Raw genomic sequence first — 27,326 nt, forward strand, 5'->3', positions numbered from 1 at the left:
TGCAGCTGTGATACTGCAAACAGCATTTTCTGTACCAATCAGCTTTTGTACAATAATGTATTCCTGCAGGGTGTACAACCCTAATAAGTGTAGACTGGATCAGTCTTTGTGTGTGGAAATATATAAACAATGCTTTGCAAGATTGAAGCTGAATGTTTTAAATTCATTCAGGCATCCTTATGCTCTGGCTCATTCATAAATATCCCCACTGTTACCTACCCTTATACTCTGCCTCATTCATAAATACCATCACTCTCACCTACCCTTACACTCTGCCTCATTCACAAATACGTCAGAATAAGCATCCACTGGGAAAGTCCATTTGTGGAATGAAGAGGGACTCTTTTTAAAAGCAACAATAAATCACATTTCAAAAGCTTTTCAGAGCTGATGGCCACCTGTCCATCACCTTTTGGTTCCATCCTCTCTGGAAGACCATCCCCATTGGAACCATTTGCAGGCCTTGTCCGATGGAGGTGGGACTTCCTCCTTAAATGTGGTACAAAAACCTGAGTTGTGCAGAAAACCCTGCTTTATGTTTAGTCACAGGTGGATTTAGTTCCACTTGGGAAACTTAGAAGACTATGACGTGTATGTATTTGTACCCTTGTACTGGGCAGTTTGAAAAAAACTGTGCTCTCAGGAGTCCAGACATGGTTCAATATGACTCCCAGCAGAAACTCAGTTCAAACTAGCCAGGGACTGTGCTGCCCCATTCCCTGCCATTTAAGAAAGATGTACTTAGTCCATTCACTCCCATCACTGATCCCACTCCCTATCCGTTTGACCCCACCTTCCCAGCTATTCCTCTGCTTTTTACTTGGTTTTCTATCTATTATTTAGTATGTTTACTTCCGCTCCATGTAACTTGCACTCAGTCACACCGTACGGGCCATGTCCAGCCGGATGAGAATTCAGCATGGAAGGGGTATGAGAGGAGATGGTCAGGGAGTGTTTCTCTCTCTGTAGGGAAGTTCCATTCTACATCACTGGTGGTGCAGCAGGGGCCACAGAGGCCGTGTTATGGGGAGCTGCTCGCGAGAACCTATTCCAAACATCGGGCACCGTTAACCCCACCTGTCTAAATGGAGCTCAGCTTGCAGTTTTGGGACACAGTTCCACTGGTGCGTGCTGCCCCCTGGTGCCTCAGCTAAGCAGCCATTCGTCATGTGTGAGCCCAGGCAATGTAATGGCAGCAGGCTATTCGACCATGAAGGCTGTTCTTATCTGTGCGTTACGATAATCTCAATGCAGTGTTGAGTTGCTTCTCCACAGAGAAGGACTGAACAATTATAGGAGGAATCATCCTGGGTGGTGCGATTCTCGGTTTTAAAGGGACTGTCTTCAAGCAAAAAATATTTGGCAAACTTTTAATCACGTGTTTCACAAATACATGAGCAACCACACAAATCACGATAAAATGTATCACCATATCACTGGTGTGCGATAGTTTCTTAACAATAATTACACACAGCTCTTCCCATGATGATTAAGAAGGCTTTTTGATCTCATCCTTCAAGGATATTAAACTTACCAACTCCTCAGAAATTAATCTAGTGTCCTGGCCTCGATCGTCTTTCCTGGAAACCCATTCCAGCTATTTGTCACCCTCCTTAAACAAAAATAAAACTTATGTATTGATAAAGGGAGTTCCCCTTTAAGGGAGGGACTAACACCAAGACTTTCTCTTTAACAGGGGCCCAGATGGCGAGACTACCCCCTTAACAGAGTTGTATCCTTTTTTTTGATTCTAACCAGTTCGGACTCCAAATTACAGTCTCATTTCCTGTGCTCAACCAACCCCCCCGCCCCCCCCCCCCCACCACTGCCTGAGGCAAATCATCCGATCTGACCTTTTTATAAACATTTACATGTTTGAGGGGAAGAAACCTCGGTTCAATAAACATGCAGTGCCTGTAAAAATAGAACTGGAATTCCTACAATCTGCTGCGAAAAAAAGGAACTGGCCTCAGACAATCGCTTGTTCAAGACCGAGGCCGAGAATCACAGGGAATTAAGGAGGTGGGAAGAGGGAAATGTAGAGAAATACTTGGGGCTGCAGCATTATTATTGCCTTCAGTTGGATGAAAGGAGAGTCTCAGTAGAAAAATTCACATGTGCGTAACAGGCCACCTGAGTGGGCAGCAGCACGGCAAATGACCCTTCAGAACCTAACGGAGCTGCCAGTTAAAGGGGCACTGTCTTCATTTAAAGTCTCCAAGGAAATCTTTTTTTGGTTTTGGTTGGTGGAGGGAGGAGAGCCAGAAGGTTGTGATTTACGGGACTTGGCGGGTTAAAATTGCTCCTTTCCAAAAATAAAAATACTGATCTGGAAAGAGAGGGAGCTTTGTCATCAGGACCCCTTTTGCCTTGCTGTTCCTTTTAAAGGGATACTATCTTCTTTGTCATATGTAAATAATGCCACCTGTGTTTAGAAAGGAACGTGAAGACAGTGCCTTCTTTGTCTTGTGGCTCCTCTTAAATTTCCTTAGGGATCTGACCCATTCTCCTCTGCAGATCTGCCAGTACCATAATATTCATAGACCAGTTTCACATCCGTTGGAAAACTTGGGTAAAAAGACCCGCCATTTCTGCCATGTCTTCCTGAATATCAGGTATACTACTCCGCGGAGTTGGGGTGTAAATGGGATCCATTTATTGCACTATAACTGAGAACATTTGGTACACGGGAGTGTTACAAAGAAAGGTTCGTTATTTTCCCCGCTGGTTTTCTCTCCCCCTCTTTTCTAAAGGCGCTGGCGGCTAATTTGCGCACAGCAAGGTCCCACAAACAGCAACGAGGTAATGACCAGATATTGGGCCAGAAATCACGCAGAGAGGCGAGGCAAAGGCTCACCGCAGCTCCTGCGAATTAAATTAACGAAAATTCTTACTGCCGGCTCCGTGGCATCGAATTGCTTGAATTTGAACTTTAAAAAAATGTGCGCTATCTGAGCAGCGTGAGTAGCCGCGGCTGGAAACCGTCTGTGAGGAGAAGACACGCCCACAAAATCTGTCAGGAAGATAAGTCACGCTCACAGAATCAGGCTGCATTGCTCAAGCAGGCAAACAGACTTCATTCATTTAAAGTTAGTATTCTATATGTCATTGTAAATAAAGATTTAAAATTCTTTTAATAAAAAGCCAAAGAAATAATTGAACTAAATTAAAGAGACAGTAAAAAAAAGTTTTAAAAACGTTTTTAATTTTAAAAAAAAATTTTAATGACCAAAAACTATTAAAATAAGGAGTAATGAGAGTCCACATTTTTAAAAGTTAATTTTTAGTTGTTTGACAGTCATTAAGACTAACCGGGCTGTTAAAACTTAGATTATACCTGGTATTTTTAAACGTACCTGTTTGGTGGGGTAATTAGTTACTTTCCAGCAGGGCAGATAAGCAAGTTTGCACTTTTTCAATGATTTCTCTGATTGCAGCGTGTGATGGCCCTTTTAATTCAAAGCTGTCATATCGTCGGCGAACCACTAGAAGCAAGTTCCGGATTTCCGCGTTTCACTGCGCATGTGCGAACGTGCGAACTTGCTCCTTCAATTTGCCACTAATAACGGAAAGTGCTGTTGAGCTCTGTTATTTCGGGAGCGATTTCTGGCCCAATCTGTTTTAGTGATGGTGGTTGAGAGATAAATATTTTCCAGGACACCGGGGGAGAACTCCCCTACTGTTCTTTGAAATAGTTCCATGGGATCTTTTACGTTCATTTACGAGGGTAGACGGGGCCTCAGTTTATCGTCTCATCCAAAAGACAGCACCTCCGATAGTGCGGCGCTCCCTCAGCACTGCACTGAAGTGTCAGCCTAGATTATGTGCTCAAGGCTCAGGAATGGGGCTTAAACCCACAACCTTCTAACTCAGAGGCAAGAGTGCTACCACTGAGCCATGGGAAGTCACAGGATAATGATTAGGACTGGGAATCAATCCTGTCTGACTTTTCCCAGTCTTTTCTCCAGCCCAGAAACAGTCAGGCCAGTTGTATCACCTCTACTGTGGGGATTAGCTAAATCAGTACAAACCTTGGACCATCCTTAATGCTGTCTGATCTGCAGGGTTTGTCATTCTCAAATGTGGCCATAAGAGGGCGAAGTTGTACAGTTAATTTCCCAGTTACACCAGATCACACAAGACGGATACTGATGAGAAATACCGTTTCCAGCTCATTCCTCCAGAAAGAACCTACAGTCCTTCCATCACAGCATCCACTACCCTGTCCAGAGGTTCATTACATGTGTTAATTGCTCTCTATGTGAAGAGGGGTCCAGTGACTCTGTGAACTGGTTCCTGAGGAGATAGAGCAGCCTCTGTGAGCTGGGGTGAGAAGGCTGCATGTAAGAGAGTAACTGTCGGGAAAGTCATGGTTTCGCTGATCTGTTCACAATCCAAGTGTCACTTGTTTTTCCCCTTTTTTGAAGATTAAAAATCTGTCGATTGTATAAAAGTGCTGAGTCACCACCTCCGCTGTGAATAGTAAAAGAAACAAGAGGCAATCAATTACTTTGAAGTGACTGTTATGTTGGAAAACACAGCTGCCCTTTTGTGTCGAGCAAGATTCCACAAACAGCAATGAGATGAATAACCAGTTGGTCAGTTTTTTTGGTGGTGTTTCGTTGATGGAGGAATGGTGACCAGGACACTGGGAAGTTGGGTAGGCAACTTGGTTGGACATATTCCTGGAGGTTTCATCACATGACCTCCTGTCGTCAACTGCCCCACCCCCACACTCCTCCCATTGGTCACCCAACATGTCCATCCTCATGATCAGCACCAATCTACGGCCAATCGGAAAGTGAATAGACTCTTCATTATCCAATTAGATGATTCTTGACTGTCAGTCCTGTGACTGATATTTTTATAACAAATATACAAAAGTGTTCAAAGAAAATTAAAAATCGCCATTTTTATAAAGCCCCTCTGATTATTCTCCCCGTTTGCTCGCAGCAGTGTCCTGGAAAATAATCTTAATCCTGGAGATACCAGGACAATCCTGGAGGGTTGGCAACCCTACTGGAAAGACTCCCTCCTCTTCTTTGAGTCGTGCCATGTAATGATTAATGTCCATCTGCAGCATTGGAACTGGGAAACGGGGCCTCAGTTTTACATCTCACCCGAAAGACGGCACCTCCAACAATGCTGCACTCCCTCAGTACTGCACTGGAGTGCTGGGCCTAGATTGAGGTGACCAACCTGCGTGTTTGATAGGAGGGGCAGTGGGACAGAAGGAAGCAGCTCAGAAATGACTGAATGAGTTGGACAAAAGAAGTACATGCAGAGATCTATGGCAGACGACGTTTACGGCGGACAATTGCAAAGTAAGACGGAAAAATAAGCCACACACATCATCCATGAATGGTGTTGAAATAGCTAAGGATGAAGCTGAAAGGGACCTTGGGGACTTTGTCATTCAACAAGTCCAACCAACGCAGAGCAGCAATCAACAGGGCCAATAGAGTGTTGAAGGATGTGGGCAAAATAGAAGTTGGGGGAGGTAGTGACCAAACTGGACAGCACTCTGGTCAATCTGCACCTTAATTATTGATCATCAAGACACAACGGAGACATTCAAGTGCTGCAGCCAGTGCAGAGAAGAGCCACCAGCCTCGTGTTAGAGGTCTGAGTTATGATAAACAACTGGGGAAATTTAGGGGGTGAAATTGGGCCATTTAGCTCCCATTTTGTAGGCGCTATGCGGCCAACTAAGCATCGAAAATGGGGTCCGGGATGCACGCGCACATTTCCGAAGGCAAGTGTGTAGACCACCATCTTGGTGTGTGGGTGTGAGCCTTGCAACAATACTAAGTGTGTGAGGGTGAGATAAATCATATGATTTGAATGGCTGAGTACTGACTGAAAGAGATTGTTGATAGGTGTGTGATGGAGGTGTAGTGAATTGAGCAGTGGATGAGGCTAGTGGTGCAATTGATATGATATACCACTTGAAGCTTGAACTCACTTACCTTGACAACTCATGTTAAATCATTGAACTTCTTCCTGCACTGCATTGATGTTCTTGGAGCTATGCCTCCTGGCATTTATCTCTTCCGCTACTTCCTGCCGCTGTCTCTTCAGCATATGTCTGAAGGGCTTCCTGCCCCCTGCAGATGCAGGATACCCCTCCTTCCCTCCACCTCTTGACCCAAGATCTCCAGTGCATCATCAGAGACCCTTGGTGCATGCTCTCTCGCAGGCGCAGCCATTCTTCAAAGTATCACAGCACAAATTCAGTTTTGAAATGATTCCCACCACTTCTTGCAGCTACAATGCGCCTCTCCTTCAAGAGGTGCAGGCTGCCTTTAAGAAGTGCAAGCCACTCGCAATATCGGGGCCCCCAGCTGATGTACGCAGCCAATCAACTGCTCCGGTAGCGCTGGCTGCATGCAGCAATCATTTAAAACAGCAGGCAGCGCGAATGTAATGTGCTGCCTGCATCGTTATGAACGGGCATGGGTTAATCGCACACTGCACTCTCCGTGCCTGTTTTCAGGGGTTATCCAATTATCAGCGTGGAAAGGAGGCAAAAGAGAGATGATCTTGTAGAGAGGTATGTAAGATGGTTAACGGATGATAAAGGTAAATTAAATTGAGAGTAGGACAAAAAGACACATGTTCAAACTAGTAAAAGATAAATTTAGGACAGATATCAGGAAATCCTTCTACACACAATGATCAATGTGAATAAACTTCCAGATAAGCTCTGCTGTTAACTCGGTTGCGGAGTGGGAGAGGAGCGAAAAGCGACGAGCTCGCACGGCTGTGCCAACGAGAGGCTCAGGTTGTTTTAACTCCCAGGCCTCATTTAAATTTTTTCAATTGGGATTCCCATCCGAATCCAGTGGGAATGGTGAGATGGCCAGCGGGCGGGAGCTGGAAATCGCACAGCAGCAGGTCATTGAAGGGGACCCAAGAAAACGGTCCCCAGAATAAGGTGAGTGATTGCGGGGGGGGGGGTTCTGAGGCGATTGTAAGTTGCGTGAAGAGGAATGAACATCCAGGGCAGGGGAGACCCAAGGATTCTTCATGAGGCCTGAACGAGCAGTCCTGCTCTGCCTGGCCCACACAGAAACCTTCAAAACATTAAAAATCTTTACTTACCTGGGCCACTTCTGGCCCTGGATCCATGATGCGGCAGGATCGCTAGGCGGGGTCGTCACTGTACGCCACTTGAGGTTAAAATAGAATCGGGGTCCGAATGAGATCATCAGGGTTATCTGGCCAAGTGGGAAGAAGCCAATGCCCCAAGGGGAACAATATGCAGTAAGGAGCCTGTTCTGCTAGACCATCCACAGGACCACATACGTCTGTTGACTGCAAGCGAGCATGCTCACTGACAAGACTGAATTGATCCTTGTCAGCTAGCCCATTTTTACCCAGGGTGAGATTGTATCTTTGTTCAGAAGGGCTGTCTCTGGCTACTGCACTCCCAGAGTGGGTCTTGTCATTAGAACCATTTTACTGAATAGCGACTTTATCTGCCTAGCTTAAACCCCTATGTAAAATAAAGGTTGATTCATTGTGCACTTGATTCCACAGTAGAGGTGTATGTGTACTCTTGACCAATTTATTACCTATCGAAAGTAGGCCCAATCCTTGAACAGAGTCTGATGATTTCTGTACACTTTCTTCACTCCCCAAGGTGGTTCAATAGGCAGAACTATCCAAAGTTTGGTTGGGGAATAGGAACACAATACTTGGGACCAAGTCGCCAAAAGTGGATCTCATGGTCAAGATGAGCACCCAGGATCTGGCCCAATTCAAAACACTGGGAGTATCCCTATGATCCTTATTCAGTGGGATTGCTGATATTCTCCAGCATTTCTTTGTACATTTAGGACATTGCACAGGACATTACACAGGTCCCAAGGCATTTCCACAGTTATATAATCAGAGGTCCCCCTGGGACCACAGCACCCACTCATAATATGCAGTCAGGTTCATTAATGTGACCTCACACCGGTTCTGTGCAGCATTCTCTACATAGCCGTTATCCCAAGGGAATGACCTCGTAACATGGGATTATACATCACTGTAGTCATTGGATAACTAAAATTGTCTTTGCAAATGGGATAAATGACATCTTTATAAAGAGTGCTGTTGTGGTAAAGTTTGTTTAGATGGTACAGGGAGCAATTTACTCCTGACCCATGTTTGACTCCTGATCTGTGCTGTTAGCTGATCTCACCCATGGGGTAGACTGCACTACAATTGGCTTCAGGACTCTGGGTTAAAGAGGGAAAACAGCCAGGGTTGCTCAGCCTTATTGCTAGTGACTTCTGCTGGAATGTGCAAATGTTAACGAATTAACTTGGGATGACAGGATCAGGCTTAGCTTTGAGAAAATCACAGTAAAATAGCCTGGTGACACTCACTGTGTAGCTTCACACATAAAGACTAAGCATTGGATGAGGCACTGGAGGGCTGTACTCAGCGAGGAGTTAAAGGGGCTGAAATTCATTGGCCATTCCAGCTGATCTCACCGTAACTTCATTGAGAGTTCACCGGGTCAGCCACAAACTCTGCCAGGACCTGGATGCACCGGGTTGGGCCTTATATGGGGGCTTCTGCAGGCCTGGTAAAGGGTGAAACCTCTGCCTTGCCCCTTACAAGGGCACCTGCGCCAGAGCGGTTGTGGCCAAGGGTGGGGTCTCCCTATGTTGAAAGTTCCCCATATCCTCGGCATCACAGGGATCCGGTGTAAGACTGGAAGCTGCTAAACCAAGTGAGAAGAGGCAGACCTGCTTCCTGAAGGATGGAAGTGAGCCACACTGGTGGGGTGGTCCAGGTCAGAATTGTGGCCTAAACCCCTGAAGGTGGAAGGTGAATTTTTACTGTGGCCTTCTTACAAAGCAGCCCGTCAGGGGACAATTTTCTCACCCCTTGACACTTCCCCACTCCTGGACCTGGTTGTGAGGCTGGATTTACTAGCAGCTGGGGGCAGGTGGGAGCCTGAGGTGAACCCCTAGTGGCACAGGCGCCTGCCAGCTCATGCTAATGAGGTGCCCTCCCCTGAGCCTACATTCTCCAGCAGGTACAGAGCTGGCTCGCACTGGCGAGTGTGATCCCAGCATAAGTCCCACCAGGATCACAGCCCATGGAAATTCGGGGCCAAAGCTTTCAGGAGAGATGGGGAGAAAATTGAGGGGAAAATTTCTTTCTTCCAGCTCATCTCTATGTGGAGAGACGAGAGGTGCTGGGATGGTTCTCCTTAGAGCAGAGAAGGTGAAGGGGAGATTTAATAGAGGTGTTCATAATTATGAAGGGTTTTGATAGAGTAAATAAGGAGAAACTGTTTCCAGTGGCAGGAGAGTCAGCAACCAGAGGACACAGATTTAAGATAACTGGCAAAAGAACCAGAGGGGAGATGAGGAGAATTTTTTTTACGCAGCGAGTTATTATGATCTGGAATGCACTGCCTGAAAGGGTGGTGGAAGCAGATTCAATAATAACTTTCAAAAGGGAATTGGATAAATACTTGAAGGGGAAAAATTTGCAAGGCTATGGGGAAAGAGCAGGGGAATGGGGCTAATTGGACAACTCTTTCAAAGAGGCAACACAGGAAAGATGGACAGAATGGCCTCCTTCTGTGCTATATAATTCTATGATTCTATGATTCCATGATCTCCGCCCACATTCCTGAAACACAATGTGCTTCTTCCGCTCAAATAAACCAGTGTCGATGCACCAAAATGATCGCTTGCTGGAAGCTTGGTGATGACACGTGGGCTAAACTGAACAGAGACTGGATCATTTCTGAATAATACTCGTATTTTAAAGCTTTTATTTTCGTTGTTCTCAGCCGCCCACCATTTTTTCCCCTGACACTTTTTAGGCTGTATTAAGATTAAGATGATAACTGACACAGGAAACGTACTGGTGGCATTCAACCACATGGTGCAGACAAACGGTTCTCACTTTGCACTTTGCTCGCGTAGCCTTCACTGGCTCTGAAGGCATGAACATGTCTTAAAAGAACATCAAAAAGAATGGAACAGGAAAAGAACATCTGGCTCATCAACCCGCTCCTTATACAGACCATGTACAATCTGCCCTAATATGGACTCTGTTCCATACAACCACCAGGACAAAGATCTGCAGGTGCACTCCCTGATCCTCAAATGTAGTCAGGCAAAGCTCCTTTCCACATAGGAACAGGAGTGGGCCATTCAGCCCCTCGTGCCTTTCTATTAGATCATCTCGGGGAAAGGGCGGGGGAGTGGACTAGCCGGATTGCTCTTGCATGGAGCCGGCGCGGACTCGATGGGCCGAATGGCCTCCTTCCATGCTGTAACCTTTCTATGATTCTATGGTCTCCACTATTCAGCTCGAGCCTGCAGTTTCCATCGTTTCCAGCCCAATCAACACTTGGAACAATCGCATCCTTACCGTGAACATACTGAACCTGGCATCACCTTGTTGCTTGGACTTGTCTGTATTGACTATCATCGGCCACTGCTCTGCCTATTTCTAAGTGTTATCTAAATCCTCCTGCAGGCCCATGGCTGCTTTCTTCAGCTTAATTACCATCTCCCCCAAGCTTAGTATCATCTGCAAATATGACTAGTTTGCATTGGGTTTTTGATTCCAAGTCATTTGTGCAGATTAGGAACAGTGCGGTCCCAAGCATCGATCCCTAGGGCCCTCCGCTCAGTAATGACCTTCACTGACATCGCTCTTCTAACGAGGAGCCGCTGCTTTCTTTCCTAAAGTCAATTCCTGGTCCACATCCAGGTTCTCCCTTCAATCCTCACTATTTTCTGTTTCAGTATCAGTCTTTTATGAGGAACTATATTGAATTGTAGTGATTCAGTGACTCCCCCCACTCCCTGGCTGAGACCAGCTAACTCTGCATGGACCAGAGATCAAATCTGCACCTTTCCTTATCCGGTCTATTTTAAGCCATTTTGGATTATTTTTAAAATGTCCCCAAATTTACATGCTTCGTCATTTCCAAGATCAGGCACTTGCAAAACAAGTGGCAAAGATCGGCCAGGTTCCCCAACTCCTCGATCAAAATTGACTTGTGTAGCTTGAATTTCTCAGTATATTGTCAAAAATAGACAGAAACATTTAATTGTGCTGTTTGCTAACACCGCACTGCCTATTTCTGTAATTAGTTACTTTTCATGGCTAATTTATGTGGTACGAACACCGCAGACTGCACCACATACAGAGCATTGCTCCAGGTTAGAGTGCTCACATCTGCCGAGACAGCACTGACCAGGGCCCAGCTGTGGGACAGCTGTTGCTGTCCAATCAAAGCAAATGTGAAGCTCCCTTTTCCCGTACACACAGGGATTCCTGAGCAACGCGAGGGCCCTGGAACGGGCCTGTTGAAATAAGAAGCAGTGAGATGCAAAGAAAAAGGCTGCATTGAAACAGAAGCAAAATACCGTGGGTGCTGGAAATCTGAAATAAAAACAGAAAATGCTGGTCAGGCAGCACTGGTGGAGAGAGAAACAGAGTTAACATTTCAGGTCAATGACCTGACACCAGAACTGGAAGGCCTGCATTAAAACCGTGCCTGTCGCAGGGAAATGATTGCATCTCGACAGCTCTTCCCACTCTGCCGACCCACTCAACACAAAGCCCTGGTCCCCCTCTCTTTAGTTTTGCTCTGTGCCACTGCCCCATTTCCCAGATGGGTGACCTACTCCCTGGCTACTCTGCTGATGTGTAACTGACTGACATTGTGTGAGAGCACACGAGGGAAGAGGGTGAGTAAAACGTCTTCCGGTGCTCACTCTTGGGGGTAGGCGGGGGTGGGGGGCAGCAAGTGCCCGGTCTCCGCTCACGATGGCACGGCCGAAATCAGGACCTCCCCGTGCATGATTTGCGTCTCACTGCTTCACGTCAGCACTCGTAAGCATCCTAGTGCATAACAGTGCAATAACGGTCAAGGGAAAGGTGACTTCAACTGCATGATTGAGAGAGAGTGGCAGCACAGAACTGGCTACTGCGAAGAGTCCATCGAGCACATGGAGTAGGGTTGCCAACTCTGGTTGGGCATATTCCTGAAGGTGTCATCACATGACCTCTGCCTCCAACTGCCCCGCCCCCACTGCCCTGCCATTGGTCACCTAACACGCCCATACTCGCAGTGCACCGCCTTCCCACAGCCAATCGGAAAGCGAACAGACTCTTCGTTGCTATGCTTCTTGACTGTCAATCAAACAGCCTTTTTTCCCCATGTCCGAAATTTTTAGAACTAATGAACAAAAGTGTTCACGGAAAATTATTTTAAAAAATACAATTTCCAATGCCCCTATGGTTTTTCTCCTGGGTTTTGCTCGCAGCAGTGTCCTGGAGATTAATCTTTAATTCCTGAAGACTCCAGGGCAATCCTGGGGGGAGGTTGGCAACCCTAATGTACGGTGTTGTATTTTGGCCCCTCTTGAGTTCTGTAAAGATAAATGGGCAGGTTCACCTGGAGCTGAACTATCCAAACAAGCTCCAGCTCAGGATTTCAGTGCTAGTTCTAAACTGAGCGGAAATCAGATCAGTTGGGAATTGGAAATCGCACAATTCCTTTGATGATGATTGAAACAAACGTCACTAACAAAACAAAACTCGGAGATACTGCCTTATTTTAATTAGAAACGGTTGTGAGTCCCATTGTTCCAGTGCAGTACAGTTTATCGATAATTTGCAAAGAAAATTTTTTTACGTTTTCAGCGCAGTCTGAATTTGTAAAGCAGCTGAGACCATGTGCCCTGTGCAGGGGCAGGCACAGGTCAGTCTGCAGCTCACTCACACTTTCACTCTCTTCTGTGCCCTTCATTAGAGCAAAAGCTGTGTTGCATCATCGGCCCCCAGACTAGGTCTTAGGCCTCTTGCAAACAGTGCTAAAAGCCCCACTTTGAAATCGCGCACATCCAGATGCACATAAACCTACATGTATGTTTCTGCAATCTCCCCTCATGCATATTTGAGACTATAGAGGGGATCCTTAATCTGAATTCACTTTTTTGGATCATTTCTATCCTCATCAAGGTGAGAGACATCGGTGCTGGAGAACTGAACCACTTTGCCACTTTTTGCACCTCTGTTAGTATCAAGCACTCCCAGATCAGGCACAGAATGGGTTGGATGTAGAACAAGGCTCGCTCTACTTTGCCACCACTACCTCAGAAGAACATCTCCCGTTGCCCCAGTTCCTGCACCAGAAACCCTTATTGCCTCTCGGGCTGAGATTGCCAATTTAGTGCTTATTTATGGGGAGGTTTCTGCTGTGGCGACCCTGTGATCACAAGGAACTAGGTTGAGATTGTTGCAAACTCATTTCACATAAGATGAGTTACAAATAGCAGATCAAACCCAAGTCCCAGGGTCAAAGAACAGTGCACCACACAGTGGCCTGGAGGTGAAAAGGTAATGTGAAGGGTCAAATCAGAAAATGGAGAAATGTGCTGACTTGCTTAATTAAATATATCCCACTGTGGAAAGAGAATGGTTCCATTAGTATAGAATTACATAGAATTCAAGATTTCCAATTTTGTTTGAACCAATAAGTGGCATTAGCCACAAAATAATGGTCAATTTCTGACAAGTGCCCCCTTTTAGATGGGCACATTTAAAACAACTGGATCACAGCGTGAAAGCCAGTAGGTCCAGAGATGCCCACTGGCCGCGAAACGCTTGAAGCGAACCGGTAGACACCACGTGATCCTACTCCGGGGTCACCCAGGCACGTACCGGTCCTGGGGAGAGGGGCAAGCAGTCAGAGGATGCCCGTTCGTGTCAATTTTATGCAACCTAGGCCTGCGATTGGCGACTTTTGCCGGGCACAGGAGCAGACAGACCAGCAGCAGCTTTGACTCCAGCTGCATGGAAGTGGGCAGAAGGTCACGCACTCCCTGTGCTGAGCAGATAGTCACAGCACCAATAAAACCTGAGATGGGCGAAGGCAGCAAGAGCAGCAAAAGACACCCAAGGCCCTAAAATCCATGGGAGTCTGTTTTGCTAGTGCAGGTGCGGCAGAGCGCAACCCCCATCCTCCCCATGCCAGTAGCCGGGGACCCTATCCTAAATCCCAGGATCAGGGTCATTTGCACAGCCAATGCAGGCACGTTGCACCCAATGGCTGCATCACAGTTAACGTCTAAAAACTGGTCAATTAACAATCAAGAGGAATTCTGGATAATCACCACCTGCCCCCCCCCCCAAAAAAGACATTCATCCTTTCCTTTAACCCGGACTATATTGTTCTTTGGCTATTTTTGCAGTAAATAATTACACCAACTCGAATTAAGCAAAAAGGTAACGGTGATGTGTTCACATTTGGCCCTCAAGGGGACGACACTCTGGACTTTGTTTTGCTTGATTAAATAATAAACAATACTTGCATTCATTTTAACGGCCGGGCCTCCTGACCAAGACTGCTGAGCAGTTGGTGGGAAATGGCTACCCGGCCTTTAAAATCGTGTGGCAGGAGGTCACCACCGGGGACCCAGGGAACGTTTCCCGGCACCAGGTAAACGCTCTGGGAGGGGAATCCCGATCGGGGGAGAGTGGGTGAAGCCCAGGGCAGGGAAAGCCCAAGGTTTCCTTGTTGGGCCAGACGGAGCACTCCAGTTCCTCCTGGCCCACAAGGAAACGGAATCTTTTGTTTAAATCCTTACCTTGCTGGCCCCCTTCTGGCCCTGGCTGCTGGTCCTGGCAGGTTTGGCCTGGTGGGAAATCCACCGCTCAGGCCTCAGGTTAAAATAGCAGATCAGGAGGCCCCGATGGTGGAGACCGATTTGCATATTTAAAGAGGATCCCGCCGGCTTGGGGATGGCTGTCCTTGCTGCCAGCAATTTCAAACTGCAGTCAGCCAGATCGGGAGGGGAAAGGTATGGGTAAGTCCCCCGCTCCATTTTAACTGCCCCCCCAACTTGGTTTCCGCCAGGTGCAGGGAATTAAAATCAACCTCCTTGTGATCTTCTCCCATTATTTATACTTTTTGGAAACGTACAAATACAATGGGCCTGAAATTCCTCAGGGCCTGCGCTGGTCTCCCACTATAAGTCCAACGGGTTATACTCGGTCTCTGCTATTGCTAGGAGTTTCCTTAGTGCCTTGCAAGGGGCAGAACTTCTCCCCCTCCATCTCAATGTGGGTCTCAATGGGCTGGGAGCGGGGCCAGGGACGGAGATGCTCTAAACCGAGAGGTCCCACTCTTGGACCTGGAAGGGGAGCCAGTGTTGCAATAGCTGCCATTACGCTCAAAGAGGTGAGGCATAATGGTCTCCACAGGGGTGCATGAGGGCTCCACTGGTGGGGTCTAAACAAGACAAGTGGCTTGGACTCTCAAAGAATAGAGAAGAAATGTTTTTGCAACTGCTGCCAGATCGGCTCAGGGGGTCAGCTGGGTCAGTGCTGGGGTCAAGGGGGGGGGGGGCGGTGGGGGCCAGGTGGGGGGGGGGAAGGGAAGGGTCGGGATGGGGGAGGGGGAGTTTGCCTGGGCAAGTCCCCTCAAGCGCAGAACAAAATCGGAGTTTCCAGCAGCATGAGGCAGGCGGGTCCCAGAAGTGATGCCTGTGCCTGCCCATCATAAATACGATGCCCTCCCTTCAAACTCTGGTAGGGTCAGTGCTGAAGGGCACCAATGGGCACAATCAGGGGTTTGCAAATTTGGGGCAATATTTTTTAAAGTTGACAATTCCACTGAGGGAGGAAATGACTGTTGCATTAGACAGTCACTTCCTCCCTGATGGTCCTCAGTAATTCCATCCGTCTATAATTGTTTATTCATAAAACCATAGAGGAAGGCCATTCGTTCCATCATTTCTGTGCCGGCTCTTTACTAGTGCAATCCGAAACTATTCCCACTGCCCTGATCTCTCCTCATAGCTCTGTGTCTTCCTCTACATCAAATGTTTTCTCTTAAAATATGCAATGGTCTCTGCCACAACTATTCCCTTTGGCAGAGCAAGAAATTTCTCCTAAGCTCTCTCATAACTATCAGTGAGAATTTTACATTGATGACACCTCATCACTGACTCTTCAACTAGAGGAATTAGTTTTACCCTTTTCACCTTATCAAAACCCTTCTTAATTTTAAAAGTCTCTATTAAATTAATGGCACAGTGTCACTTAGCAACGCCAAAGAGAACACTTTGATTGCTGTCTTGAGGTGTGGTGATACAGGATCAGCCACATGGCTCTGCCAATGTCCCACAAGAGACAAAACAATGTTTCTGATGTAAGCTCTCCTGGAAAATTCCTTCGTGCCAGTTTTAGGAACTTTTCCTTTTCCATTGATGTCTCTTTGTTTTTGTGACCTCATCAATATTCAGCATCTTGCATTCACTTCAATGTACAGCACACAAAGCAAGTCCACATCACGACTTAAAAAAATATAGACCCATATGAAGTCTTAAAAATGTATCTTCTTTATAACAAAAGTTTTGTATAGCAACCTGAATGCCACACTCTTTACAGGTGTCAGTCGAATGGAATCAAGACTGCTCATGGCCAAAGCTTCACAAGAGCAGAGGGAGCTGAGTAGATAGGGAGGTCCTAAAAGCCCATCTCCAATATGCAACGAAGAGCAAACCATGAGCCCAGCAACACTTTTCAGAGCTCAGTCATGGAAAGTCCCTAGAGATACATTCACATTAATCAAAGCATGAGACTCAATTCATCAGCTATCCGATTAGTCAAATATCCATGCTTAATTATGTAGAGACCAGGAGGGGAGCCCTGGATCTAGAGATTAATGGAAAGGTCTAGTGTTCGGTCACAAAGCTGTGGAGGGTAAGGTCATCATCATCACTCTCACTGGTTTGTCCAACAGTGGTCATTTTGAAATCTCTTAACCTTTTTGGCTTCATTTTCTTCCTCAACTTTCTCTCTTCTTCAGGCAGCAGAGCAGAAATGCACATCAACTCAGTGCCGTTTGTCCGGTTGACTCTGTAGCCCTGTGTTTGGCTGGAGAGCTTGGTACACAGGACTATGGTACATATGACAAAGATGGTACAGACCCCTGCTAGAATAGCAATGGCTATGAGGCACTGAGTAACTAGGCCAATTTTCTTGGTTGTAGCCTGAGCAGTTGAAAGCCTATTGTAACTTCTGGTGGCTGCTTTGGTGATTTTGCTAACAAAGGAAATGGTTGGCTTCAAGGGGATTGATTCCTTTCTTTTCGTTATTGCTGTCGTACTTGGGACAGCAGTGGTCGCTGGACGGAAGCCTGTTGTGTGCTTCTTTGTAGAAGTCATTTTGCTGGTTGGAGGAGATTGGGTTTTCGCCTTTACATCTGGATGGACAAGAAGTCCGCCAATCTCTGAAGTATTGGTGACTGCAGTTGAGGCCGATGTGACTTCAGGCATGCCTGTTGCATTTCCAAGCTCGTCAGCCCATAGCTCGGATCCATTAGTGGAAGAAGAGGCCTGGCTGACAACGGTCTCCGCTTCAAAACCAGGAGATGTGACCAATTCGATCAAATCAGTACTGACTTGTTGAGAAGCACTGAAATCTTGAGTAGTGTTAGACAGATACCCTGTTGCGGAATAGACTGAGGTTATTGCCGTTGGAGTGGCAGTTGTGGAAGCGGGTTGGACGGGGCTTCCAGTTTCATCAGTAAGGGATGTGCTTGTCAGACTGAGAGTTGAAAGAATTGCTGAACTCTCAGTGGTGCTTTCAGAGTCATCACTCGGGCTTTGGGTCACTCCAACAGAAATTGGTTCTGTTAAATCAGATATCTCCAGTGTTTCCGTTGAGCTCTGCCCCATCACTACCACACCAGCTACAACAGCAAGTAACACAGGAAGGCTGCACCACATCAGCTGCATGTCTGCAAGAAGCTGTTCCTAAAAAAGAAACAAATAGTTACAATCCCTTCACTACAGCAAAGTCAAATCTACAGCATTAGTACACACGCATTTTTAATAGCTTTGAACACAGGGTATTCACAAGAGGTAACTGGTGCTTTATTGTATGGGCAGTCATGGTATTTTCATCCATTAACGTGATAGGTAGCTGCCAGGATGCTTAAGCAGGATATTAAAAAATATTTGTTACAATGACACAGTCTGCATTGTTTTCAAAGATAGTAAGACTGTCTCACAGATTTGTCAATTAAAAAGAAAATAAGTAAAATGATTATTGTATTACAGAAATGTTTCTGAAAAGGAAAGCCCAAATAAACTTGTGAATTTGAATCCAAAGCCTTTTAAACACACTCATGGACCTTGTGTTCCAGATAACACGGAACTTGATTCATTTTCCCACTGTTAGACCTGCTTTCACTGTGACCACGTTTAAATACCTGATACAACAAAAAAGAAGAACTTAATACAAAGAGACCATTGGACTCAACACGTTAATTGCTTGTTTGAGAGAGAGGTCCTTAATGAACTTGTCTATTTTTGCTCCATATCTTCCATTAGTGCAACTAATCATTTTCTCTTACTGTCATTATAGTTTCTGCATTTCCCATCAATGCTGTGTATTACAAGACTATGGCGGGGTGGGGGGGGGAACAGAGTGGGGTGCAGAGGATTGACTCCTTTCACTGGAAACTATGATATCCAATCTCTTGCCACCAGTTTCATGGAGATATTACACTGCATCAGGCATCAGACAGAAATAGCATGACGTTCTGTGTCCATCTGATGATTCATGTTGCTTAAAAGGTTCATCTCTTTACAAATTTGTATTTTTTTTAAGGCTCTGAATAAGAAATGAAGGTTATTTAAGACTGTGGCTAAGAAGAGCTTTGCCTCTTTCAAATATAAGAACAGTCAGGGATGAGAAAAGGCCATTCGGCCTATGAAGCACATCCATCCAACACTCTTACTCTCCCAGCACAGCATCTAAGTGTATTTTGAATGGCCTTAATGGCCTCTTGTCTCTAACCTCACCTCGCTAAATGTTCATCCTTTTTAATATGTGTTTTTAATGTACTTTTCACTAAATTAAATGTATGTCCCCTTGTTTGGTCTAGTTTAATGTAATACTCTGGGTGTACCTTATCTATACAATTTACCATTTATCAGTAAGGTCCCTATTTATCACCTGCTCACTAGACGGCAGAACTGGCGTTTCTCTTATTATTCCTCAGAGATTATCCCCTTTAGACTCAGGATAATTCTTAAACGACCTAATTGAAAATGAACTTCAGTTGTAGGCAGTAGCATTTTTTGGTTTTTACTGGGACGTTATTGCAAGACTTCCTGTTTAGTCAACCCAAACCACAATAGAGACACACGACAGAGGGAGTATAGTGAGTGACATCTTCCACCACTCTTCAAACGCCTTCCCTTAAAGAACATCAACATTTGCTCTGGGGAGTTTTCCAGTAGCCTTAATTTTGTTTGATTTCACTTCAATTTATTTTTGAACATTTCTGGGTATTTTTTGTGACTTCCTCTCAAAAACAACTTGCATTTATATGGTGCCTTTAATGTGGAAAATTGCCCCAAAGTGCTTCACAGCAGTGTCAAGATAAAATAGGACGCCGAGCCAAAGAAGGAGATATTAGGAGGGGTGACCGAAAGCTGGTCAACGAGGTGGGCTTTAAGAAGGTCTTAAAGGAGGAGAGGGTGATGGAAAGTTGAGGGGCTTAGGGAGAGAATTCCAGAGTGTGCGGCCTAGGTGGCTGAAGGCATAGCTGTCAATGGTGGGCCAAAGTGGATATGCACAAGATGCCAGAATGAGAGGAAAGGAGAATTTGGGGTGGAGCGGGGGGGGATTTGTAGGGCTGGTGAGGTTACGGTGATAGGGATGGGTGAGGCCATGAAGGAATTTAAACATGAGGACAATTCAACCTATCATGGACTCTACCTCCCATTTAATCTCCTGAGGGAACAATCTGTGTAAATACTCATGATTCCCAAAGATAATCAAGCGACATTCATAATTCTTTGCAATTGATTTTTAAAAAGTACTTGTGAGCAGCTTAGTGCCAGCACTGGATTGAAGAACCAAATCATATGGTGCGATCATATCCAAGGTATTTGTCTGGTGTACAATCACTGTGCTTATTGTGATTGTCTGTCCGGATGAATTAACATCAAGAAACATGTAAAAAAAAATATATTTTAAAAGTTAAGAGTCACTGTTTACCCTGAGTTTGCTTACTCCACTGTGCTATTTCCCTTTAAACAACTCCAGCCATTCAGCTGCCCTGAGGCAAAATCTTTGAGTATTCAGTCGTTTTTTTACCCATTTACTCAGGTAAGGAATTTTCTGTGGATGATTCTACTTTTAACACTTCAATCAGTTAGAAATGTTAGAAATGTTGTGCAAAAATGAAGGCACCTGACTGACTCACGTGGTTTTCCATTAGTCAATTATCATTGCCATTGATTATTTCTGGTCACACTCTGCGTTTCCGATTATTTAACAACTTATTATTTCCTCCTTTAGCCAAGAGCTTCTAGCCACATGTCTCTTTTGAGTTATCTTACTATCAGACATCTTCTGAAAGGCAAACTACTTTGTCAGCATCTCACACTACTCGTTTACACCCTCAAAAGGATTCCTGTATGTTTCTTGTTCCACCATCTGCTTTCATGAACAGGAAGTGATTGCAAGGCTGTAATCCAATCTCAGTGCTCAGAGGGTGAGCATGAATGGCTAAAACTTTACAGTCCTGTCTGGACTCCTCAGTGACATTACAGCCTGTAATCATTTTCTACTTCCACCTCCTTAACATTGCCCGTCTCCACACCTGCCTCACCTCATCTGCTGCTGAAGCTTTCATCCATGCCTCTGTTACCTCGAGACTTGACTATTCCAATGCTCTCCTGGCCGGCCTCCCATCTTCCACCCTTCATAAGCTTGAGCTCATCCAAAACTCTGATGCCTGTATCCTAACTCGCACCAAGTCCCATTCACCCATGATCTTTGTGCTCGCTGACCTACATCGGCTCCCGGTCCTGGAACACCTCAATTTCTCATCCTTGTTTTCAAATGCCTCCATGGCCTTGCCCCTCCCTATCTCTGTAACCTCCTCCAGCCCTACAAGCCTCCGAGATCTCTGCACTCCTCCAATTTTGGCCTCTTGCGCATCCCTGATTTTAACCGCTCCACCAATGGCAGCCGTGCCTTTAGCTGCCTAGGCCCTAAGCTCTGGAATTCCCTCCCTAAACGTCCCCGCCTCTCTCTCCTCCTTTAAGACACTCCTTAAAACCTACCTCTTTGACCAAGCTTTTGGTCACCTGTCCTAATATCTCCTTATGTGGCTCGGTGTCATATTTTGTTTGATAATCGCTTCTGAGAAGCGCCTTGGGACATTTTACTATGTTAAAGGCGCTATATAAATGCAAGTTGTTGTTGTATCTGCCATTCTAAATACACTCACTGAGTTGTACGTTGACAAACTCAATGTTTTTTGTTTAACTGTAATAGCTCTACTTTTATTCAGCTCAACGTGAGTTGCCCGGAACCAGTTGGCCTGAAATGAAGCTGATACTTTGTTTAGCGTTGATGTGCCAGTAATATTCTTGCAGTGCTGTGCTGAGTTCCACTACTTGTGCAAGAGTAAGTTGGTGCAACAGGGTTACAAGTGGAGGCAACTGTGATGAGGACAGACATCTCATGTAGCTGGCTCTGGTGGGCACTGGGATATCATTGCCTGAAGCATGTTCCAACAACCATGGTTTAGAGGCTAACAGTTAAATCTGCTTTCGAATGTTTGCATACAAGGGGGAAGAGTTCCAGCCACTGGCACTGTCTGGGAGGGAGTTTCACAAGCAAGAGAGGCTGCGTGTGAAGCTTCACTGTTGGTACTCAGAGCGCATCAATGCAGAATGTTGAGATGCTGCTGCAGCAGCTCATGTGTTCCTAGCAAAAATGTCGAGAAGTTCTTTTATTGGATAGCTCTTTCAAAAAGCCGGCACAGGCACGATGGGCTGAATGGCCTCCTTTTGTGCTGTATGAGAGTCTGTTTTAATAAATGTTTTTTTCTGTGTCTAAATGATGACGATAAAACAGATTGTTTTGTTTGCAAAATACTACACAGATTGTAGTGAAAGGATTCATTTGCAAGCTGTGTCCATGTGTGTCAAGTTCAGGTATTTTGGAAAGTTATTCCACAGTTGGCTTCCACTCTCTTTTCAGATCCTGATAGACCTGTTAGCGTAGGTCTTCTTATCAATGTTATTTTGACATTATTTTGATGTTATTTTGAAGATCTTGGCTCCTGTGCACTTTCATCAATTTCTGTTTTTCTATCTGAGGCAGTCGTGTTCCATGTATTCAATGTATTGTCAGACTTCACCTGGCATAGTCCAATTGTTATATTTGCATTTAAGGAGAGACATGCCAACGTTGGGGAATTGAACACTTTTAGGGATATCAAGCAGGTATAGGACAATTAGATGCACAGTTAATCTGAGATTGCCAATTAGGGCTAAATTAAGGCAGGTTTGTATAATGGGCCCATGACCACAAGGGACTAAACTGAGGCTGCCTAACTAAACTGAGGCCTAGGTAAAGACATTTCACGTAGGATCCTTACAGCCGGCAACCAATTAGTCTATCTCATTAGTCTGGAATAGACTTGAACCCAGATCCTAGAGGTGAAAGAGTCTAAAATCACCTGTCCCCTATGTTAAAGAACATTTATTAAGGAAGCTCTAACTTCATGAAAAAATACTTGGAAACCTTTTCTTGTTTATTTCTAATAATATGGCACAATGACATAATTCATCACATGACGTGTGTGAAGCCCCCATGCAGAAAATGACACTGTGGGCCTAAATCAGAAGCAATTTCCAAAACCTTTTTTCATGAAGCCATTGCTGCTTTAGATGGCCTGAGCGACAGAGATTTGTCCACAGGCTCCTGTTATGTGTTCACTGCAGCACCACCCCCGCTGGGAGAACAGAATTGGACCTTACATGTAATGGAAGGGAGTGGAAAGGGGTCGTGCCACTGGGATTCCATGCTGGAATCAGGTACCCATTTAACTGGAGATGACCGGATCGTTATGAAACAATTCAACAAATCCTCGTGTTGACTGATTAGAAAGACAATCTCCCCCAACCATCTGTTTGTCCTTTATCTCTGGCTATTTACAAGTGCCATGAACGAGGGGAGAGACAAGAAGGGGAAGCAGTAAAATACGTTACATAAAAACACATTAACGGAAATCAAAGATCAGTTCCGAAAGTCTCCTGCCTATAAATGCAAGTTTTTTCTTCCATTCTTTAGCCCAGTGAACTGATGAATTCTTAATTGTGTGCCACAAGTTATCATTTCAAGTTTGATTTGGATGAGTGTTTGATGGTGAAAATAGAAGTTTATTGTTCGAAGCACCAAGTATATGTACTGTTTGAAAGCTCACCCTACAACATCACAACACCAGGAGATTCTTAGAAAGTTCTGATTTGTTCAAACATTAAAAATTAAAAAGTACAATAAAAAATACGAGAACTTACTGTGTCTCGGTAGAGAAGATGATGATAAGAACCCTTTTCGATAATAATGGAGCAACAAACAACTCGTATAGTCCAGCCTCTGGTCTTCAATACCTCAAGCTGATAACGTTTCTTATAGGTTATTAAAACTAAATTGTTTTAGTTGAAAGCATTTGAATCCCCAAACTCGACCACGAAAAGCTACCACAAGATTTCATGCGCCATTGACTTGCAAAACAACCTGCTCGACAGAGCAGCAGGAAGTGTGTCAGAATAGGGTTGGAAGAGAAGTTGAGGTTTTGTGAGTCACTCACAGGCAATGTCGCATAAGTCTTTGGTTTCTCAGTTTTTACATAGAATTTACAGCTTAGAAACAGGCCATTCGGCCCAACTGCTCTATGCCGGTGTTTATGCTCCACACGAGCCTCCTCCCACCCTACTTCATCTCACCCTATCAGCATATCCTTCTATTCCTTTCTCCCTCATGTACTTATCTAGCTTCCCCTTAGGCATCTATGCTATTCGCCTCAACTACTCCATGTTGTAGCAAATTCCACATTCTAACACTCTCTGGATAAAGAAGTTTCTCCTGAATTCCTTATTGGATTTATTAGTGACTATCTTATATTTATGTCCCCTTTTTTTGGACTCCCCCACAAGTGAAAACATCTCTCTTTGTCGATCCTATCAATCCCCTTCGTAATTTTAAAGACCTCCATTAGGTCACCCCTCAGTCTTCACTTTTGTAGAGAAAAGAGCTCCAGTCTGTTCAATCTTTCCTAATAGTTAAAACTGCTCAGATCTGGTACCATCCTTGTAAATCTTTTTTGCACCTTCTCCAGTGCCTTGATATCCTTTTTGTAACATGGAGGCCAGAATTTAGCACAGTATGCTAAGTGTGATCCAGCCAAGGTTCTATATAAGTTTAACATAACTTCTCTGTTTTTCAATCCTATTCCTCTGGAAATGGACCCCGGTGCATTTTTTTCGCCTTATTAAACCACGTTGCTACTTTTGATGATTTGTAAATCTGTACCTCTAGATCCCTTTGCTCCTCTATCCCACTAAAACTCTTATTTTCCAAGGAATATGTGGCCTCCTTATTCCTCCTACCAAAATGCACCACCTCACACTTATCTATATTGAAATTCATTTGCCATTTACATGCCCATTTTTTAAATTCATTCATGGAATGTGGGTTTCACTGGCATTTATTGCCCATACCTAATTGCCCTTGAGAAGGTGGTGGTGAGCCGCCTTCTTGAACTGCTGCAGTCCATGTGGTGACGGTTCTCCCACAGTGCTGTTAGATAGAGTTCCAGGATTTTGACCCAGCGACGATGAAGGAACGGCGATATATTTCCAAGTCCTGATTGTGTGTGACTTGGAGGGAAACGTGCAGATGGTTGTGTTCTCATGCGCCTGCTGCCCTTGTCCTTTTAAGTGGTAGAGGTTGCAGTTTTGGGAGGTGCTGTTGAAGAAGACTTGGCGAGTTGCTGCAGTGCATCCTGTGGATGGTGCACACTGCAGCCACTGTGCACCGATGATGAAGGGAGTGAATGTTTAGGGTGGTGGATGGGGTGCCAATCAAGCGGGCTGCTTTGTCCTGGATGACGTCGAGCTTCTTGAGTGTTGTTGGAGCTGCACTCATCCAGGCAAGTGGAGAGTATTCCATCACACTCCTGATTTGTGCCTTGTAGATGGTGGAAAGGCTTTGGGGAGTCAGGAGGTGAGTCACTCGCTGAAGAATACCCAGCCTCTGACCTGCTCTCGTAGCCACAGCATTTTATGTGGCTGGTCCAGTTAAGTTTCTGGTAAATGGTGACCCCCAGGATGTTGATGCTGGGGGATTCGGCGATGGTAATGCCGTTGAATGTCAAGGGGGGGGTGGTTAGACTCTCTCTTGTTGGAGATGGTCATTGCCTAGCACTTGTCTGGTGCGAATGTTACTTGCCACTTATCAGCCCAAGCCTGGATGTTGTCCAGGTCTTGCTGCATGTGGGCACGGACTGCTTCGTTATCTGAGGGGTTGCGAATGGAACTGAACACTGTGCAATCATCAGCGAACATCCCCATTTCTGACCTCATGATGGAGGGAAGGTCATTGATGAAGCAGCTGAAGATGGTTAGGCCTAGGACACTGCCCTGAGGAACTCCTGCAGCAATGTCCTGGGGCTGAGATGATTGGCCTCCAACAACCACTACCATCTTCCTTTGTGCTAAGTATGACTCCAACCACTGGAGAGTTTTCTCCCTGATTCCCATTGACTTCAATTTTACTAGGGCTCCTTGGTGTCACACTCGGTCAAATGCTGCCTTGATGTCAAGGCAGCATTTGACCGAGTGTGACACCAAGGAGCCCTCACCTCTGGAATTCAGCTCTTTTGTCCATATTTGGACCAAGGCTGTAATGAGGTCTGGAGCAGAGTGGTCCTGGTGGAACCCAAACTGAGCATTGGTGAGCAGGTTATTGGTGAGTAAGTGCTGCTTGATAGCACTGTCGACGACACCTTCCATTACTTTGTTGATGATTGAGAGTAGACTGATGGGGCGGTATTTGGCCGAATTGGATTTGTCCTGCTTTTTGTGACAGGACATATCTGGGCAATTTTCCATATTGTCGGGTTATTGCCTGTGTTGTAGCTGTACTGGAACAGTTTGGCTAGAGGCGCAGCTAGTTCTGGAACACAAGTCTTCAGCACGACAGCCGGGATGTTGTCGGGGCCCATAGCCTTTGTTGTATCCAGTGCACTCAGCCGTTTCTTGATATCACGTGGAGTGAATCAAATTGGCTGAAGACTGGCTTCTGTGATGGTGGGGATATTGGGAGGAGGCCGAGATGGATCATCCACTCAGCACTTCTGGCTGAAGATGGTTGCAAATGCTTCAGCCTTGTCTTTTGCACTCACGTGCTGGACTCTGCCATCATTGAGGTTGGGGATGTTCACAGAGCCTCCTCCTCCCGCTAGTTATTTAATTGTCCACCACCGTTCACGACTGGATGTGGCAGGACTGCAGAGCTTTGATCTGATCCGTTGATTGTGGAATCGCTTAGCTCTGTCTATAGATGCTGCTTTCGCTGTTTAGCATGTATGTAGTCCTGCGTTGTAGCTTCACCAGGTTGGCACCTCATTTTTAGGTATGCCTGGTGCTGCTCCTGGCATGCTCTTCTACACTCCTCATTGAACCAGGGTTGATCCCCTGGCTTGTTGGTAATGGTAGAGTGAGGAATATGCCAGACCATGAGGTTACAGATTGTGCTGGAATACAATTCTGTTGCTGCTGATAGCCCACAGTGCCATCTGGATGCCAAGTTTTGAGCTGCTACATCTATTCTGAATTTATCCCATTTAGCACAGTGATCGTGCCACACAAGTTGGATGGTGTCCTCAGTGTGAAGTTCGAACTTCGTCTCCACAAGGACTGTGCAGTGGCCACTCCTACCAATACTGTCATGGACCGATACATCTGCGACAGGTAGATTGGTGAGGACGAGGTCAAGTAGGTTTTTCTCTTGTGTTGGTTCGCTCACCACCTGCCACAGGCCCAGTCTGGCAGCTATGTCCTTCAGGACTCAGCCAGCTTGGTCAGTAGTGGTGCTACTGAGCCACTCTTGGTGATGGACTTTGATGTCCCCCACCCAGGGTACATTCTGTGCCTTTGCTACCCTCAGTGCTTCCTCCAAGTGGTGCTCAAGATCGAGGAGGACTGATTCATCAGCTGAGGGAGGGCGGTAGGTGGTAATCAGCAGAAGGTTTCCTTGCCCATGTTTTACCTCATGCCATGAGATTTCATGGGGTCCAGATTCAATGTTGAGGACTCCAAGGGCCACTCCCTCCTGACTGTATATCATTGTACCACCACCTCTGGTGGGTCTGTCCTGCCGGTGGGACAGGTCGTACCCAGGGATGGTGATGGAAGAGTCTGGGACGTTGGCTGAAAGGTATGATTCTGTGAGTATGGCTATGT

General features: G+C 45.6%; 1 protein-coding gene across 1 annotated transcript; it reads right to left on the reverse strand.

The window, feature by feature from the left end:
- Positions 1–12,576: 12,576 nt before the first annotated feature.
- Positions 12,577–23,593, reverse strand: LOC137342219 (P-selectin glycoprotein ligand 1-like). Its single transcript, XM_068006007.1, has 2 exons — positions 23,379–23,593; positions 12,577–17,801 (listed from the first exon to the last, which is right to left on the reverse strand). Exon 2 carries the CDS (start codon positions 17,781–17,783, stop codon positions 16,719–16,721), a length of 1,065 nt encoding a protein of 354 aa, XP_067862108.1. The 5' UTR covers positions 17,784–17,801; positions 23,379–23,593; the 3' UTR covers positions 12,577–16,718.
- Between the last annotated feature and the right edge of the window lie 3,733 nt (positions 23,594–27,326).

The sequence above is a fragment of the Heptranchias perlo genome, chromosome 25 (assembly GCF_035084215.1).
Source record: "Heptranchias perlo isolate sHepPer1 chromosome 25, sHepPer1.hap1, whole genome shotgun sequence".
Taxonomy (NCBI): Eukaryota; Metazoa; Chordata; class Chondrichthyes; order Hexanchiformes; family Hexanchidae; genus Heptranchias; species Heptranchias perlo.

What these genes read in the sequence shown, in the direction of transcription:
- LOC137342219 (XM_068006007.1), bottom strand. Translation starts at nt 17,783, where the DNA reads ATGCAGCTGATGTGGTGCAGCCTTCCTGTGTTACTTGCTGTTGTAGCT.